General features: G+C 36.8%; 1 protein-coding gene across 1 annotated transcript; it reads left to right on the top strand.

The window, feature by feature from the left end:
* Nucleotides 1-1,554: 1,554 nt before the first annotated feature.
* On the top strand, nt 1,555-6,837 carry IL7 (interleukin 7; the record flags this gene model as incomplete). Its single annotated transcript, XM_029086921.1, has 4 exons — nt 1,555-1,697; nt 5,222-5,308; nt 6,093-6,245; nt 6,685-6,837. Coding segments are annotated over 4 exons (536 nt in total), but the record flags the coding sequence as incomplete, so codon positions are not given.
* Nucleotides 6,838-15,353: the final 8,516 nt, after the last annotated feature.

The following is a 15,353-nucleotide window of genomic DNA, read 5'->3' as shown; positions in this document are numbered from 1 at the left end:
TTTGTTTTTCAGGCCATCAAAATTCCCATTAAAATTTGTCAGGCAGCTTGGCACAAGAAGAATTTCTCAATTCAGCTTGTACAGGTAAAAATTTTCCAGTCCTGTTTCTAGGACAGAGGTGTGTACATCACAGGGTGTTCACAAGTCATCTATCAGGAAAAAAAGGCTTTGGTAGTTAGGAAAAGTGGTCTGCATTCTGCTTTGAAGCAGCAGTGTGCAGTAGGGGTCTGCTGGGATGGGATGTGAGGGACTGTTTCTCTGAGTGGCGGATGAGCACATGATGTGGCTGTGGTTCTTGCATCACAGAGGTTTGGTGGCTCAGTAAAGACTGTGGTCGAGTTCATTGCTTTCTTCTTAGTTATTCAAGATTTCTCTCTGAGTCTGGGATTCACTAGTGACACCCAAGACCAGAGATACTCATCTCTTAGTGCTGAGCGTATTCAATGCTCCCATCCTCACCGAAGAGGAATGAAAGTAGCAGCTAGGGTGAGGGCATCCCTTCTGCCTTTCCTAGCTGCAGTCTCACAGTTAACTCTGTGTGCTGTTGTTGTTCTTACTGAGTAGCAGAGATGGGTAGAAACAGCTCATACTAGTCCAGGAACCTGCTGTGATCTTTGCTAATCCACCAAACTAAATTTCTAGCTCTGTTTCCTCCCATTTAAGCATCATCCTAGCCAGTCTAGCTGTAGGACAGAGTCCAGTTATGAGCTTCCCAATCCCAATGTCGTCCTCTCATTCCTAGCATCTCAGTCTCCCTCATTTCCAACATCAGGCCAGTCACCCTACAGCCTCCAGTTACTCTGTCAGTGCCTTCATCCTTTTTTGGTATTTTGGTCTTTTCTCTCTGCCCATCCTCACAGAACTCATATTTTCTTGGCTGTCATGCAAGGACAGAAGACCAGCAGTTTGAGCAAAGCAAGATGGTCCACTGAAGGGAGAAACAAAGTGAGAAGCAGTGAAATTGGCTCCAAAAGATTGCAAAAACCTTGCAGAGAAGGGTGTGTAGCCACCTTGGCTCATGTTGTGGCCACTAATATGAATTTGTACGTTTGATCAGCCCAAAAATATGTTTAAACACACTTTTGATGCAAAAATATGTTCATAGGCATTTGTCAAAGTTCTTATATGAAAAATGGAAAGTTAGGATGAGATTTATCTGCAGATTAAGACACTTGAATGTCTACACCTATTTGACTCAGACACTTACTTGCCTACGTAGGTCATTATGGTCCAATTCTGGTCAATGGAGAGACCTCATCAACACTTACAGTGAAGCCTGGAGATTAGTTCAGGCCAAGTGAACAGCAAGTGGCTGGTCAGCTCAATAGCTGTGGGCACTCAACCGCGCTGGCTAAATTGTCCTTGAGTATGAGGGAGTTTAGACACCCAAATAGTGTCTTAATCTGGAGCTGAATCCTTCCCTCAGGGTACAAGTCATTTGGTTGTACAACAGTCCCTTTTAAACTATTTTAACAGATTACAGAATGTATATGTTAAAACAGCATGCACACTATGGCTTTTAATATGTACTTAACTGCTCTTGTTGTAATCCAGTCTTTTTTAGATCTATTTTTTGGGTTCTGCCACTGCTCCTTGTTCTGTCTCCAGTGAATTCATCTAGTTGTGCAATGGGAAATACAACAACTGAAATCCGTGTGAAGTATGAGAATATATTAAGCCATGACATCAATGAGCTGGTAGGTAATAGCTCTTGGGCTTTCAAAAAATGTTGATTATTTTTAGATGATAGAAAATAATAATTAAAAAAAAGATCTAATATTAACTAATGTTAACATATTATAAAAGACCAATTTAAAATCACACAATATCCTGGAATGGTGGCTTTATTTGAGGAGATGTAACAATTTAGTCTCTTTAAAAATCTCTGAAATAAGATGGTGCTGCCTATTTGCTTGTACAGATACTGTGATACAGGTATTTGTGCCTGTGCACCATGTAGTTATACACATGTACCATTTGGCCCTAAGTAGTATACTATATTACATTAAAAAGTATTATTTTCCAAAGTAATTTCATGACTACTTCTGTTTATATCTTTTTATCAAGAGAAGAAAGCATTACACAACCTGTAATTTGTTCTATTAATTGTAGATGACTTGACTGAAGTTTTATGTTGTCCATTGAATACACATGCACAGAGGCACAGAATTCATACAGCAATAAAGGTTTCTTTGCACTTTACCTATTAATATAACTTGTTTAGCCAATGAAGAATCAGCTTTTCTACATGACAGCAGAGAAAAACTTCACTTTCACAGTTGTAAATCTCCTCCATTAGGGCTTTATCAGCCACATTTATTATAGCTTTGAAAAACAGTATCATAACAGTTTACCAATCCATGCCCAAAACCTACCTTCCAACTCTTCATCATGAATTATTAATGATTAAATTCATCCTGTGAAGAGCACTTTCATGGGCGAAAACACTTTTCATGGTTGGATTAGCAGAGGCATTTCAATGGAAATGTGATTTTTCTGACAGTTTGTCACTAAACTCACCATTCTGTTGCAGTCTTAAATCAAATTCTATTTGCATGAAATACAAGTGATACACAGTGCTTTTACAAAGGTGAAAGCAGAAGCCATTGTATTTCTTCACACATGTAATCCACCACCATCCTTCAGAGCATTATGCCAGTGGTTTCCAACCTTTCTCTACCAAGACACATTAGCCCTTATCTGAAAAAAACCCAAACAACCTTTAGGATCAGGGAACCATCATTTAATCTTCAAAAACATTTGGGTCATGTTGTGTTTGTTGAGATAATGAAAAAAGAAAGGTATTTCTCCATAGATAAATGACCTTATCCTGACAAAGCTGGGGAAAATATTCAAGGCCATATTAGAACAGATAAGTGCCCCTTTAGTTTGTCATCTTATTTCTGACAAAGACAGTGTTTCCTAGAGAACAAAAATAAACCCTCTTGGTGAACAGTTATAAGATAGCTGACCTTAAGAGAAAGCAGAATGATAGGAATAACAGCTTCTGGAAGGTAGATCCTGTTGTCCTCCTGTGGTGGAGAGCCAGGAGGTACACCCCAGCTCCGCTGGAGCCACAGGGTCTGGGAAGCTGAGGGGTGTCCTAGGCTGGAGGTGGCAACACCTTGCCACTGTCCAATTGCAGGATGAAGCTTGATGCCCTTGTTGCCCCAGAGTGCCATCATGGATTTGAACAGAGCAACGCTGTTCTTCCAGATGCAATTTAAGAGTCTATCTTTTTTATTGTAATAAATGTTATAGAGTTTTTTAGGAGATAGCATTTTTTAGGAAACTGTATGAGAACTAAAACTGTTATCCAAAGAAATAAATATATAAATAAATAAACCTGGAATGAATTAATGCTTGTGAAAGGTAATTGGAATGTACCAAACTCTAGAGATTTTACTTCCTAGGATAGGCATAAGCAATTACTGTGCAAGTTTCTTCATTTTCCTGTCTTGATTTTTCCAAGTTTAACAGAGATTCATTTATTTTCTGTGTAAAATCAGTGTACAGTCTTCTAACAGCAAACATTACGGAGAATGCTGTTTGGTGATAGCAGCAGCCCACTAGGCATTTTCCTGCAATTGCAGAGCCAATATCAATAACTTTCAGTCCCTCAGCCTGATGTTTGGAGGCAGTTAGGGAGATGACTAGCAAGTTGTATGCTAGACCTCCATAAGTTAATTTGATTTTCACTAATGCCTTTTCTGAGGTCAGGATTTCCCTTAGGTTGCTTTAGTCACAGCTGATTGCCTTCAGAAATGGTTACTGTATGTTATACTAAAGATGGTCTGAGGAAGTCAGTGAGAATGGGTAAATAAATCCCTTAGCAGTTAGCAAATGAAGCCGCAGATATATAGGTTTTAGGGTGATTATTTATTTATTTAAGTCTTGGTGCCATGTGACTGCAGCAAAACTTCATTCTGTTGTGGTACAAGCAGAGATGTGCATTATCTTCCAATGTTATTTATTTATTTAATCAGTGAATATTTGACTCTCTAAACTCTTTGTTTTGAAAACACTTCCTGTTTGAAAACACACCCACTTCATCTTGGGTGAATTTCTGAAGTACAGGCAACGTTACACAAGAATGTGCAGAAAAAGTTTAAGAATTAAGTTGTCTAATATGTTCATATGCATGTGTGAGCAAGGAGATCTAACACAATATGGTCAAGAGCTGCCTTTTTTAAAGCCCTTCTGGTTGTATTAAGTTATCTGGATACAGGCTGAAGAAGAATGTGAAGGAATTTTATTCGGTTCAGCTGTCATCTCAATGAGATGTGTGAAAATAGAAAAAACAAAAACAGAGAATAAACTACTGATAAAAGATTAAGGTCATGCAAAGGGAGCAGGTGATACGCTTAGGACATCTTCTGTTACTGCAATATGCAAAGCGAGTGCTACAATCTGTTTAGGTGCCTGGAACATGTATTTATTGAGACGACATTGACAAATATTGTATTTGATGTCTGTGTAAGATTTAAATATACCTGTATGTTTTAAAATGCCAAAGAACCAAGTAATTCGATAGAATATGAAGGTTTAAAATTAATAGATTTGTGTCCAGTTCTGGGTTCCCCAGTATAAGAGAAATACGGAGCTACTGGAGAGAGTCCAGCAAAGGGCCACGAGGATGATTAAGGGACTGGAGCATTTGTTCAATAAAGAAAGGGACCATTCAGCCTGGAGAAGAGAAGACTCAGGGGATCTCATGTATAAATTCCTGAGTGGAGGGTACAAAAAGCGAGGCCCCTTTTCAGTGGTGCCCAGTGACAGGGCCAGAGGCAGTGGGCACACACTGAAACACAGGAGGTTCTCTCTGAACATCAGGGAACACTTTTTCACTGTGAGGGTGACCGAGCACTGGCACATATTGCCCAGGGAGGTTGTGGAGTCTCCATCCTTGGAGATATTAGAAAGCCACCTGGACATGGTTCTGGGCAGCCAGCTCTGGGTGGTCCTGCTTGAGCAGGCAGTTGGACCAGGTGGTCCCTTCTGACCTCAACCATTCTGTGTTTCTGTGTGATTCTGTGAATACCTTTAGAAATTGTAGCTGGATTGGGGTTTTCTTGCCTGCCTGACAAGTGAAAGCTCAGAATTGTACAGTGACCCTGCTGCACCTCAGGAGATGCTACAGAACAATTTAGTGTTGAGATCAACAGCTGTTAGCGAGAAACTTGGCTCACTTGATTAAAAGTACTTGTATGATATTTTACAGGTACATATGTCTGCAGAGTTTCGTGACAGGTGCTGCAAGAATAAAAAACAAGAAAATAGCAAAGTGTTTTTCTGCAACGATACCCAGGTAAAATTTAACTTCTCAGAATTTACTTTAGAGAAAATGAGTTCTTTGTACAGTCCAGTCCCCGAATAACATATTGTGTTGGACAGTAATATTACCTTTTAATAGTAAAATAATGATATTCAGGGTTTTTTGGTTTTTGAATTTGGAATAACACAATTTGTCAAGTAAATTGATATTAAAAATCAAAATATTAATCAATTCTATATCCAATAAATGTTTGGTGGTTTTGGTGGGGTTTGTTTTGTTCTATTTTTTAATATTTTTAATCCACAATAGTATGGAAAACTTATTTTATTTTGACAATGGAAGGAAACAAAAATTTCCCAACATCTATTTTCATTTTTCTACAGAAAATCATATTATCTAAGCTTTTCACTTCAGATCTGAAAGCTTTGAAAGTAATAGTTTGGGCAGATCTCAAATGACAGAAAGCAGAATCATCAGCTGTTGCTGCAAATTTTGTCATGACTTGATAAAAGGACCGGCTCCAAAAATCATTCACTGTTTTCCTAACTGCATCAGCTGATTTCATTATGGCTATGATTTCTCCCTGACATCCTTATGCTATTATTATTACTATTACAAACTGATACTTCAGATATTTTGAAGAGATGACAGGTAGGTCAGAGGATTAGTCATGTGTTTTATTGGAAAAAGATTGGCACTGTAAAAGCAAAAACAACTGATGGTAATTGATGGAGCTTTTTTTGAAAGACAAACTAACATTATAAAGAATTAATGGTGCACAGATGTTTCAGGACATATTTTTCTTGCTCTCTTACAGGAAATAGAATCACTACAGAGTATGGCATGCAACATGCTCAGATTCTTTCATAAGCAAAAAATCAACAAAGACTTTAGATGGAAAGCAGCATTAGTCTCATGTGGGACATTACAGGTTCTACAGTGCAAATGTGAAAGACACAAAAAAGAAAAGGTGAGTTGTAGTGATGGTCTACAGTGTATTGGAAGTTCCTTTGTGATGTTCCTTAGAGGTCTTCAACACAGACTGTCATATCTGCCTCTCAAAGGTACAACTACCATGCACGTTATATGCAGGATCAATTTTTCTCTGTAGAGCATATTTTGTAATAGACATTAAGCCCAGTGCAAAGATTAAGTAAGACAATGGTCTGGAAGGCTATAGTGAAGATATATACTCTGGTTCAGTACTGGAACACCTGAGTTAATTCTCTAGTAAAAGACAAAGACCACACTTGTGTGAAGGTGGCCTTTAACTTCTCTAGTGTATAAAATCATAGTTATTATTTCTCACTGGGGTTCTACCCTAACATAAATCTGTTAGTTTTTTAAAAGAGGTCTATATGAAAATTACAAGCACTTCTTAATTAACAGTACAAACCATTCTTTTTCAGGTTTGCATGCAGGTAAATACACATAATAAAGAAGATACAGAAACAGGTGAACAGTCCAAAAAGAAATGTAACCAAGAATTTTGTGAACTGAAAGCAAATATATCTAGCCTTCGATCCTGCTGGAATAAATTTGAAAAAATAATTTCCAGGTGATTCCAGCTGAATTCTGCTCTTTTATTTCAAAGTGGCATTACTTGGTATCTTTGCATTTCTTCAAGTAACTCTGCTCTCTTATATGAACACTTTATGCCAGAATTCTGATGGAAAGCTAAGGTACCTTGTTCCTGGAGATGGAATAAACAGAAATAGCTAAACCAAGCTGCTTAAATCCAAGAAATGGAAATAAAAGACCAGCGTTTGAAACAAAGAACGCTGCAGAAGACTGTGTCCCACCTTCATGCTCTAGAAACTACATTGAATTTTCAGATTTTTTTAGTAACTTTATATTACCGTTATATGAAAGCAATCTACTTACATGTCTACTGCAATTTATAAAACCATCTTAGAAGCTACAGGTGAAGAAATCAGTATGGAAAAGTAGCTGGTTTCTTTATGTCTTTATAAAATGCATGAAAGACCAAAAGGAAAAATTTACAAAACAAGCAGATGATCTTGGGTCTGTTCTGCTGATGCAATAATGTCTTCAGTGTGGATACCTAGTGGGTCTGCAAACCTATTTAGGCTTGGAAAAATAGGGAAAATGTTAACTTTGGGAAAAACTTAGGAAGGATACTGATGTTTTAGAGATGTAGCACACTTCTACTGGCTGAAGTAGCATCAAGACAGCAAGCCCTACGGAAGGCAAAAAGGAGATGCCTGAATGTAAGTTTGTTCAGCTGCCTGGAAACAGCACTAGCCTGATGTATTTGGTTATCCGAGAGTTAGCTGCAGGAGGAGCTAGAATTTCTTACCTTCAGATGGTGATTTCTTATATGCAAGCATTTTATATAACATGTTCAACATGTTAGACAAACATGACTTCAATGTGTGAATATTTTCAGAGAATAATATATTGGCATTTAACTAATAAAATGTTCATATTTAATTTTGGATAAATAGAAGTATTTTTATAGTTGTTTATAACACTTTTGCTGTTTCTTACTTTGATATTATAACTCCTTTGGTAATAAAATATTTGTCTTCTATGGAATTGGGCTGTTGACTTTTTGTGTGTCATTACTTCTCCTTTAGCTTTGTTTCACAGATGGTCATTAAAAGCACAGCTAGCAATGTAACCTCCAGCTGCTTGGGACTTCCTATTATAAAATACCTATTTCTTAGTTGCTTGTAACCTCTCCAGTTTAGGTAGACACTTGCATATCAGGTATCTGCCTTGAACTAAATATTCTGGGAAATCTTTAGTCAAGTTAGCCTGTTGTTTCCTGGTTCAGAGTAAGATAATATATATTGTTTTATCTGTGATAAAAGAAATTTTCTGTGGACCCACTCTGAAATTTTTTTGTTATTCAGAACAAAGACCTGAAAAAAATGGTGGTATGTACTTCAAAGAACTGTACAGATCTCCTTTGACTGGAATAAGATCTGCTGTACTGAATCCATGAAATCCAGTGTGCCCAGCTGCTAATGGTGAGGGAAGAGGTTAAGAGCAAAGCAAACAAACTGTTAAGCTTTCCTGGAATAGTATTGCTCCTTCCAACTCCACATCTATTTAGAGTGAAGAGACTTCTTGAGTTACAAGTAGTATCTTCATAAAACTGTGACAGAGACTTTCATATATTCTCTTTAGCTCTTACTGTAAGAGATTGCAACTTTCACTCCGAACACTAAAAAAAAACCCAAACCCAACCCCCAACTCTTTTATGTAATAGGAAACAGATTTCCCAATATCATACTGCAGATAAGAGAATGTAACCACTATTGTAAGGACTTCTCTGGAAATCCCTTCTAGTGAAAGAAGTCCAAGGAGACTGTTGAACAGTTGGGGTTTTTTTGTTTTGGTTTGTTTTTTTTTTTTCTCTGCAAATTCAGGAACAGTTGTAAGCCAAGATTTATTTCCTAATAACAGCTTGGCAAGTAAAGGTCAGTGGGAATTAAAAGATAAACACACAGATGCAACATTAGCTACTACAAAACTGGAAGTTCAGTCAGCTTAAATGACTTTAGCAGCTGTCCACAACTTAAATCTTGAGGCAAATCAGTTTCAGGCCTGTCCTGGGGAAAGACCAAAGTTAGATCCAGAGCAAAAATTTAAACTGAATGATTATGAAATTGTAGGATTTTTTCCTGATTGCTTCTCTTAATAAATATCCTGCCTGGCTGATTCTTATTGCCACATTTCCTGAGCCACCACATGCAAAGAGTAACTGCCAAATGCAGTGACCTGTGCTCTTTGATTTATTCCTTCCAATTGAGAACCTTCTCCCGTCTCTCCTGAAATTACAAATTGACAACAATTAACTGCTCTGCAGGAATGGGGAAGGGATGAAAACCGTGCAGGGTATCACCAACACACATAAATCCCTGCCACTTTAATTATTTATTTAATTAATTATTTGGTCCCTGCAAAAAATGACTATGATAGAAATACATGGAATTTATGGAAAAAAAAAAAAAAAGACAATTTAGGTATTTAAATTAGTAAAAATAATTTTAGCACTATTGTTGCAAGGGATTATGAGAAAGCAGAAAAGGGTTATTAACCCTTGTGAGCAAGATAATGTTGCATATTTCTAACAGCAAGTATGAGTTAGGTATGCTGTGGTTTATAACAAGAAGGAAGAATGCTGGGTGTTTAGAAAGCCAGGTCAAGGAAGGTGAGTAGAAGAGAATATTCAAATCTCACTTTATACCATCAAACAGGTCTTTACAGCTGTAGTTCTTTAGTTAAAGAGGCAGGAGTAAACCTCTCCTAGCTGGTTGTATGTTTCCTTCCAGTTCCATCTCTTCAGATTTGTGCTGAGCTAAAGAGATGCTGGCATTATAATAGGTTTCATTCAGCAGCTACTTAGGTTTTTGTTGTCGTTTTTTGTTGGTTGGTTTGTCTTCTCCTGCTATCTGATTGGAATGGTTCATGGTGAACTAGAATAAAGAGGAAGCCAGCATGAGAGCTATCATGGAAACTGAGCAGTGACAAGAGATTTTGCAGACTCTTGGCACATAAATGAATTTCCTCCAGAATGAAGGGAAAACCTATCTGCCTTCCTCTGAAAAGGGTGTGGTGAAGTAAACAGAAGAGCTCAGTAGGAGGAACTTTCCCCTAAAAAGAGGAAAGAGAACAGGAATTGGTCTTACTCATCTATATATAAAAAAAAATAAAATAAAAAAAAAATCAGGAACACGAACGCTTATTACGATTTCTGCTCGGATAACTGAACTTCACAGGAAAAAAGTAACTTCTGCTTTTTTTCCTTTTTAATAATTTAATCAACAAAACAGTGCTCTAACCTGATGAAGGAGAACAAACCCAGATCAAGCTTAGGTTATATAATATAACTTATAGACTTATTAAAAAAAAAAAAGAAAGAAAAAAGAATTATTTACTACAGGCATCACAATCATAGGCTCTATATAAACTAAGTTCTCCATTTAGGTGGGAAAAAGAAGACATACAGAGTTACAGAGTATTTTTCAAGGTGACTGCAGAATCCAAATCTCACCTTGCAAGTTAATAAAAATCCCCAAATATCCTTTGAAAAGAGTAACTAAGTGGTTCTCTCTCAGTCACTAGGAAAAGACAGCCTCCAGGCTGGACCTCACATCAGGTTTGGTGTACCCGAGACCAAAGACATCACAACGTTTGTAAGGCTGAAATTATATTACCTATCCTTATGCTATTTTATTTCACATTTGGCTACAAAAAATGTGTGCATCGCAAAGTTTTATTGGCATATTTGCTTTATTGTTAACAAGTGGCAAATTAGCAATAGGTGGTGATTTACACTTATTAATTAAAACAGAATTGATGCTTTAAAAATAAGCATAATATATCAATTAAGATGCAGAGAAACTCAGGAATTCTGAAAAGAAACAAACAAAAAAAACCACTGGATGGTCACAAACACAAATGTACTGAGGGGCAAGGCAAACAATAAATGCATTGCTGACAAAATTAATCACCTCAAATGCATGAAGGAACATTTCATTTGAAAACATGGAATATCAATAAATAAACTTATCAAGATACATACTAAGAATCATATGAAGGATGAACACCAAGAGTTAAAGCAATCATATAAAATAGGTATTGTAACAGTCGTAGAATACTCAGCACTTTACAGATAAGACCCAAATCTTTTCACACTTCTGCCAAAAATCCAAATACAAATATAGAATTATGGTAAACCATGCACTATTATTTAGACCTCAAATTCAATATTCAGCTATATTAAATTGAATATTTGATTTGCTGGCTCAAAAGCTAATGTTCACATTGGAGAAATATGATTTCCCTATTGATTATTTTTGTAAAGAGACACATAGAATATTTAAAAGAAAATCTGAATAGGCTATTTTCTGGCAACATGAAATAGAATGGGGCTAAGCAGGATCTTCCAAAAATGTGTATTCTGGAACGACACAACAAAAAAACCCCACTGAACAAAGTAGTATGCAAAAGTAATCTCATATTGTGAATACTGGAAAGAAAATATCAACTAAGTAACCACTGAATACAGCTAGAGAATCTTTTACTGAACATTCCTTCCAACAACACAATTAGGTAACTCAGACCTCACTCAGTGAGCTAGAGAAAAAGAAAAAACCACACAACCCCCCCCCACAAAAAAAAAAAGAAAAACAAAACAAAAAACCCAGCAATGAAACCATCACAAGTTGGAACGAGCTGTCCTTGAAAGGGAACAGAACTATTTTCACCAGTCACCAAAATCAATTTCACCAAAGATGAAAACTCTACCCTATCATACAACCCATATAATTTTTCATAGTTTAGTCAAACTGAAAAGAGTTAAAGTTGTAAAAAGCACTCCTAGAAAACACAAATTTGTCAGCCAAGATTAAAAAACCTTGCAACAAGTTTGTTCTTTGCACATACACAAAGTCTATGTGATGGAAAGTAGCACTTCTTGAGAACTTTGCAATACATAAACAATACCATTTCATTTTATACTCACAGTAATCACACAGCCTACATCAGTATGCACTGCTACATGCCTTGTTTATTAGCATTTAACCTACTGCACTTCCCTCCACTGATTTGATAAACGTGCATCACGAAACTCTTCTCTTCGTACACTGCATTTCAGGCTCTAACTCTCAATTGCAATGGCAAATTAGGAGCTAGTCTCTACTCAGATGACAGAGAACATCCATGATGCTTGAAGACTGGGTCAGGTTTTAAAATACATTTTGGAGTTCCCAGCCTGTGAACCTGGCTACCTGCAGCAGAGCTGGAGCAGCCGCTGCCTGCGGCGCTGCAGGAGCTGGCTGGGTGCCCGGAGCACCATGGAGAGCTCCCCCACAACACCACCTCCTTCCTGGCCGAGGGACCCCTCGGGTGGAGCTTCCCAGATCTGCCCTGGGGAGTCCAGTGGCTCTTCGAGTCTCTTTGGCAAATTTGAACAATTCTGCCTAAATGTTCATTTCATAGGGACAAGCTGAAATGGTAGTAAAGCACCTCCACATGCCCACTTCCTGGGAGTGGTGTGTAAGACTGGAAGTTTATCCCTATAACCATATACTTAAGTTGCTGTATGTTCAGAGATTTCAGTTCTTAAACTACCTAGGGTGCAAGTACCACACATAAATACAAAACTGAGTAAGATGCATCATATAAAGATTAAGCCTTATCATATGTTGGCTTTACTATTGAAGCTCGTACTTTTCATAACTCCATTGCACTTACATCAGTATAGTTCCAATGATCCTGCACAGAGGATGTCCCTACTTTCTGGCACAGAGGTATAACAGATATTCACAAAAGCAGAACAGTAATGCAAACACCCTCAAGCAGACTTCAAAAACAGCCTTCTCCTTATTTCTTTAGATGGAATTTTACCTTTCACTTTTTTTTTTTCTTTTAACTGATAGTAAGCACATAGGAAGGTAGAGTGGCAGACAGTAAAAGAAAGTCTGCCATAGAGTCAGACATGGGGATAGAAACAAGTAAAATAATCATGTCAGTAAATTTAATTTCAAATGGATAGTAACTACATTATTCTACTGTCTGAGGCTTCACAGTCCTCAGTGTGAGCATTCAGTCCTCTTTTGTATCAACTACATTTTAATGAAACAACTTTTAAAATCTGTATAACTTATGAGTTCTCACAAAATACATGTGTGCTCATGCGCACACCCTATACACCCATACACACACACAGAACTGGAGAGACAGATGCTAAATGGAGTAGTAATATCATTCTAATTTTATACATTTAGGCTTTTAAGTTAAACATCTGTCAATAAGACATCCAGGAGATAACACCAGCTAAATTTAGACATCACTGTAGTGCATCAGCGGTGCATAGTTCATCTAGGGGTTTTGTCTTCACAACTATCAACATTTTGATTCTTAAGACATTTTGGAACATCCTCCTTTCAGTGTATGCATCCATGTTTTTTCCACTCATGAAAAGCAAGGCATAAAGGCAAGCACAAGACTAGGGCAAGTGGGTTTGGATCTAGGTCATTAAAAAAATAAATAGGGGAACTTCCTGACACATGTAATGTACCTAAAGATTCAAAATTCAGAGTTAATCTCCCTTAAAAGTTTATTTTTTTTTTTCTTTAAATATAACAAATTTGTTTCCCATATTCAGTTCTGCGGGGGCATTATGAAAACAAATTTATTTCCTAACAAATGTTCAATTAAGATGGAATTACAGCAATTTGTGCTGATAATGTGTAATACACTCTATGGTCTGTAACATCAAAGAGTTCAGAAACCTAATGTCATTCAGTAACAAGATCAGTTGATAAAGTGGAAACATATTACACTGCTGATAGTCTCACTATACAGTAATAAACTTCATAGTCAATTATGTTTTCATTGTCTGCTTATCTTATTGTAGATTCAAACACATACACATTATCCAGTCATACTATCAACAGTCATTTATGTTTCAATAGACCTTTTTGTAAGGCCAAATTAAAAGTTCAGGAAATATTTTTAAAATTCTTCTTTCAGTTCAGGTTAATCCCCTGTCTAGTCCTTGCTATAAATCATATAAGCATAAATAAAGTAAATGATGTGTCACTCAGGTAATTTACTAAATGCTTCACTGGAAGCAAAGAGTCACACAAATGGTTCAAAAAGCAGAAATTCTTGTAACTGGATGTGCATTGATTTAAAACTAGGAAACCTGCCACCTACAATTCAAAAGAGAAATAGTCAATATGTTTTTTCTACACTTACAGCAACCCTGGAAAACATTTATTTACTTACTAAACTTTCCTTTTGTAGAAAGCATTTTCAATAAATGGTAAAATGCATTTTTCCAGCAGAAACAAGAACTGAAAATTCATCAAGTCAGACAATGGAATTGATTCCTCAGTAAAGTCACTAAGCGATCAAACCTATCCTGGACTTGTATCTTTGCTGATGGGCACTCAGTTTGCAATAAGTCAGTCTGCAGACCTCCATGCTCCAAGTCTGGGGCAAATTTTCTAAAGCAGGCTTATCTATGCAAAGGATGCAGCATTCCGATTTTTCCAAGTACAGATATGAATGTGACAAAACACAGATCCTAGAACCTAAACTACTGAGAACATAATTTGGCTAAGATTTGCCAGTTCTAACTAGTCATCCATCCTACCATGCCCAGCAGCAGCTTACACAAGTTATCATAAAACAAGACTACATGAATGAAGAATAATTTCTAAAAATAATTTTGCATAAAAAGTGTAAGACAATTCCACACCATTGAGCTAATTCTAAAACATAAATAGTGTGTGGCCTGCAACATGACTACATCAAGTCTCTTAAATCTCTCATCCTCCAAGACTGGTATTTATCTGCTTTGGAGATGCTTTTCTTCAATCATGCTTTCTTCAAAACTGGCCCCATTGATAGCAGTCACAAGTTTTGAAAATGCAAACTATGATCACAATACTGTAATGGAACACTACACTGTATTTTGCATAAGCTACAAAGAAATTATATAAATTTATACTAATGGTGGGTTTGAGCTGAAAGTAACCATTTCTGGTAAAAAGAGTGTATTTATTGTTGGAAAGGCACAATTAAGTTCTTTCAGATTGTTCTTTCACACATAACTAAGATGGTGCCAGTGCTTCCAAGTAAAACTTCACAAAACAAATTACCACATTCAAATGCAAGTTAAATGATTTGGTTTGTGGATGGTTTTAATATCCTGTGCAATTTGTAAAAATACCCAGCAACTGCCAGGGCCTGACCCTTCTTCCTAACGAATTAATGCAGTCTGTTACTAACTTCAAGAGGCCGCTGTTCAGAGCTCAAGTATACATAAGATTGCAAAAAACCACGTGTAAGGTATTAACATATAAATCTATGGAGCACAGTTACTCCATTATGCACTCATACGTGAGCTGTGCTATTTGCACAGGAATAAGAAGAAAAAACAGTCACTACTTACATCAAGTTCTACTGTTCTAATAACATACATTTTTATAGAACTCTTTTATATTGGCTACATCAAGAAGGCTGTTTTCAAAATAAGAGTTCAACATTTAGGTAGGATAAGCATAGACTTTATCTCTCCTTCAGGCAATGA

This window comes from Antrostomus carolinensis, unplaced genomic scaffold, assembly GCF_000700745.2.
Source record: "Antrostomus carolinensis isolate BGI_N321 unplaced genomic scaffold, ASM70074v2 scaffold1329, whole genome shotgun sequence".
In the NCBI taxonomy this organism is placed as follows: Eukaryota; Metazoa; Chordata; class Aves; order Caprimulgiformes; family Caprimulgidae; genus Antrostomus; species Antrostomus carolinensis.
Note: the sequence above shows the minus strand (reverse complement) of the source record. Positions and strands in the feature narration are given on the sequence as shown.